Source organism: Sinocyclocheilus anshuiensis, unplaced genomic scaffold, assembly GCF_001515605.1.
Source record: "Sinocyclocheilus anshuiensis isolate Anshui unplaced genomic scaffold, SAMN03320099.WGS_v1.1 scaffold482, whole genome shotgun sequence".
Classification (NCBI taxonomy): domain Eukaryota; kingdom Metazoa; phylum Chordata; class Actinopteri; order Cypriniformes; family Cyprinidae; genus Sinocyclocheilus; species Sinocyclocheilus anshuiensis.
Genome location: NW_015547676.1, coordinates 56,090 through 60,505, shown reverse-complemented (window position 1 = coordinate 60,505; position 4,416 = coordinate 56,090). Strand labels below are relative to the sequence as shown.

At 40.2% G+C, this 4,416-nt stretch overlaps 1 protein-coding gene across 1 annotated transcript in view; it reads right to left on the bottom strand.

Annotated features, from left to right (window-relative positions):
- ift80 (intraflagellar transport 80 homolog (Chlamydomonas)) overlaps positions 1-4,416 on the bottom strand; it is a 30,934-nt gene that overhangs the window by 14,935 nt on the left and 11,583 nt on the right. Inside the window, exons 8-10 of the mRNA XM_016505484.1 lie at positions 3,142-3,258; positions 1,198-1,287; positions 304-441 (exon numbers count right to left, since the gene is read on the bottom strand). Of these exons, the coding sequence (XP_016360970.1) occupies positions 304-441; positions 1,198-1,287; positions 3,142-3,258 (345 nt within the window). The remainder of the gene's footprint in view (positions 1-303; positions 442-1,197; positions 1,288-3,141; positions 3,259-4,416) is intronic.

The window sequence follows — 4,416 nt, the reverse complement described above, 5'->3', positions numbered from 1 at the left end:
CACACACACTCTGTCATTTTACCAGAAGATCAAGTAATGACATTTTGAGTAAAGACATTTATGGGCTCAAATCAAAAAATAAATATCATCTGTGGATGTGCATGGATGAGTCGTTCACAATACGATCAATAAAGATGCAGTTTGTATGAATTTAGGACGAATTTTCCATCTCCTTCTGACTTGAACAAACTTGAAACTCTCATTTAAAACATGTTTGAGATGAAGTGAAATAGAAGAGTCTCTCAGTGATGCTGAACTCCAGCAGATGTCAGGGGCTGTGAGAGGCGTGTGTGTGTGTCTTACCCCGGTCTTATCACACAGTCTGAGTGTGTGGAAGGAGCCCATGGCGAAGAGCTCTCCGTCCGGAGCCCAGGCCACTGAGGTGACGGGGTAATCATGAGCAGAGCTGGAGAAGAGCAGCCGGCCGTAGCTATCCCACACCTGCAGCACAGACACACTCTCACACTCAACTCAAGAGGAGCTTGTCAATACACATGAGTTGTTGAGTTAATCATGATTTCATCATGTTAAAGCGGCAGTAGAAGACTGTGCTGAAGAATATGAAGGTCTGGATGTAAGACTGAACATAAAAGTCTTCATTTTCTCCCAACATCTGAGCCTCTGAGGATGCAGCGGATTACTTTCTTACTTTTGTTCGGTAGAGCGTTCGCACGGTGCGAGCTCTAACATTGCGCTGTTTCGTCCCACTTTTAGTGCATTTGGCTTCCCTTGCTCTCAGTCATGCTGCTGTTTATTGCTGTAGATATGCAATGCAGAGAGACGTATACGCTGCACCCTCTTCTGGAGACGGGGCGGGAATATGCAGCTCATTTGCATTTAAAGTGATACACACCAAAACAGCTCTTTCTTAGACACGCCTCAAAAATGACATTTTCCAGATGATATAATAAATGATCTGTGGGGTATTTTGAGCTGAAACTTCACAGACACATTCCTGGGACACCCAAGACCAATATTACATCTTGTAAAAAGGGGCATAATAGGTGCCCTTTAAGGATGCTTAAATATTTGTATTATGTTGGAAAACAAAACAAAAAGAGGAAGGATATTATATTTTAGAAATCAACATTATGAGTTTGAGGCTTTCTGCTTTGATTTAAGACCCTTCCATTTGTGGAAGGGCGGATTAAGACTTTTTAAGGTCTGCAGAAACCCTGTATTTACATTGATCTTTACCTTATATTTGCAGTCTTCTCCTCCTGACAGAATGAGATCATTGACAGCACTCCAGTCCACCTTCAGAATGACTCCGTCATGAGCTTTCCACTGCAGACACAGATCAAACACATACTATCATTGTTCAGGTGCAGGATATCATCAGTTCATGCACTGGCTGGGAATGGATCTGTGAGCTTGGTGTGCTGGTTGTGTGGTGCATCATGCGTGCTGTTACAGTACTGCACTACTGTAACTGAGTTTGACCCGATCAGTACACACACTGCAGCAGCCTATGGACATCTGTGAATATATCTGACGCGAGTATGCATTCAGACATTCAGCATCATCTGGCTCTGGCAGTGAGTTCTAGGACACGTGTGTGTGTGTGTGTGTGTGTGTTTAACACTAAAGACCTGCAGTAACTGCATCAGTGCTGTTTCTGAAAGAAGCTCCTGGGCCCTCATTTATCAACAGTGTGTATGCACAGATGTGTGCGTAATGAGTGCATAAGAACAGTTTCATGCAAAGTGTGGGATCTACCAACTCTATAGAAGCTTTTCTATGCACTCTTGATAAATGAGGGCCCTGGAGAGTTTGATTAAAGCACTGTGATATCCATGTCGTTTCAGTGGGTTGTATCATACTACAGCTCCCACGATGCCGCTTCTGGTAATGAGTGTAATGCTCGCTGTAGTACAGTGAATACTGTATTAGCTACATATGACAGCACAGCCTGAACACACGTGTACTTGTGCTAATCTGTGTTCTGCTGTCTCTAGGAACACACACACACACACACACACACACTGCCCTCTTCCCAGAGATGTGAATGCATGCTGCTGTGTGTTTCTGCTGAGTTTATGTGACCCGTCTGTGACATTGCCCTCGGGTCTGAGCTCAGGAGGTCAAAGGTCATGTGGGGGAGGGGTCTTTGTGCTATAACAACAATAACAAAGGAACAGCTGCATATTCCCAGCCATCCCATCAAACTCATCAGTATTATGAGTTACTCCTCGTCATGTGACAGGACTACATCACCAGCAAACCCCCTAACGCTAGCATTTGGTTCCCGTTTGGTTATTTCTAGAAACCAAATAATAACATTCTAGATTCCACCATAAAATAACGTTCCCAGAATGTTGCAGGAGGTCATTATTTTTTTGAGCTTAAGTTTAAAAACAACATACAGGACACAAAACATTCCATAATGGTTATTTTTAAGTTTTAATTAACAACCAAAAACTAACATTTCCAGAATGGTGCACATTTTGATGTCTTTGTGCGACAACCCTAATAAAACCTTGTTCTCTATTGATTATTTTTTAGAACCATGTAAACTAACCTTCCAATTAAAACAATGCACATGTTTTTGTGTGATGCTCTATACAGCGCATTTTATAATGTTCGTTTAATTTTTCATAATCATAAATTACATTTTGTAGAATTTGACATGATTTAATAAAATGCAGAAATTACATCACAGTCAAATGATCAGATGAATCCAAATGTGTAGCTGAAAATAGTAAAGCAGGGTAAAGCATAGTGTTCATAATAAACAGGAACTATAAATACGTGGGTTTGTTTCGATCTGTATTTGTATTTTGTTTCTCTTGTCTTCCACAGAATGTCATTTAAAAAAAAAAAAAACGAATGTTCATTTGGTTTTACAAGCTGACTGACTGTCTTTATTGAATACTTACTTACAGATATCAGAGTAAATATATATTCGTCAGAGATTTGAGAAGAACATTATGTTTACCAACAAGCTTTTGTTTACTAACCAAACAGAAAGAAACACGTCCCCAATAAACTCTAGTGGCTATTCAATAGTAAAAAATGCTATCCCAGTGAACAGTAAATGTAATTAAAGAGTCTAGTAAATGTCGGTGAATAATTGTCAGTCTATGAAGAAAAGTCGTAGTTTGTGAACACAGAGTCTGGGTTGTGTGTGTAATGCTGTACCTGCAGGACTTTGGCGCTGGGCTGCAGCGGCTTGATCACCAGCTGTCGACCCGCTGTGTACAGAACCCGTCCTGAGTCTGGAGCCCACGCCACGGAGTACACGGGAGTCCCTGCATTTAATCATTTGAATTACAATTATAATTTACACTCAATACATTATTATTGCATACTGTTTTATAATATACTTCAATACTGAGGTGAGATAATTGCCACTATTTGCATTAAGTAGTATAAATAGCAGAAAATCCTGCTATTTTAACAGTGTAAATATAATCTATAGATATTTGCACCTAGTGTAAATAGAATATCGCTAAAAAAAACAGCTATTTTCACTTAGTGCAAATAGCCGTTGCCTTATAGTAATGGAAAGGTGTGAATGAATGGATGAGGCATTTTATAGTGCTTTATTGTGTATTGCTGTACACCCAAAGCGCTTTACGATCATATGGCGGGATCTCTCCTCAACCACCACCAAGCTGGATCAAGCTGCTTACTGATATCACTGCATGTAAATGGAATAAAATCCCACTGAAATGCCTTCAGAAGCATGGTATTATTTAGTAGGTTAATGTAATTTCCACTGAAACAGGAAGTCAGGGCGGGACATATCGATAGCCAATAGCGTTTCATTCATGTCACAGCCCGGCGAAGCAGAATTTTATATCAGTATGTTTGAAAAACCCTGTCATCTCTTCTCCTCATCACTGATGTTCATAATGCTGAGGTTTAGGGTCTAACCGTTTTAAAACAGCATTCAGTGCAGAATTCTGATGTGTTTTGAGTGCTTTGGAGGGTCATTCACCTCAACAGACAGCATGTTTAAACGGTCTGAGTCGCTCCCTATTCTCTATAGTGTGCACTATGTACCATTCACTATACAGAAAATACTAATTCTGTGAACAAATGACCGATTTCAGCTGCAGCTTCAGTGTGTATTTATGCTTCAGATTCTAGAGAGCATTTGATTGGACAGAAAATCAGAGGAGAACCTGAAACGCAGAATGATGTCATCAAAATTGTTGATCCATACTACTGGAAGTGAGAAACTGTACATTACTGATGCTTATATCTTCTATTTTGTCGGTTTTGGAGCACAACTCAGGATAAATGAATACTATCCAGCAAAAAGCAGAGATTTAAGTAACAGCAGAGCACGCAGAGTAGCCTAGTTTAATTTTGTGTGAAAACATGGCGGAGAGCTGCGAGGTTGTAAACGAGTGCTAAGAGTATTATACAAATGTGTGTGTGAGTGTGTGTGTGTGAGAGTGTGTGTGT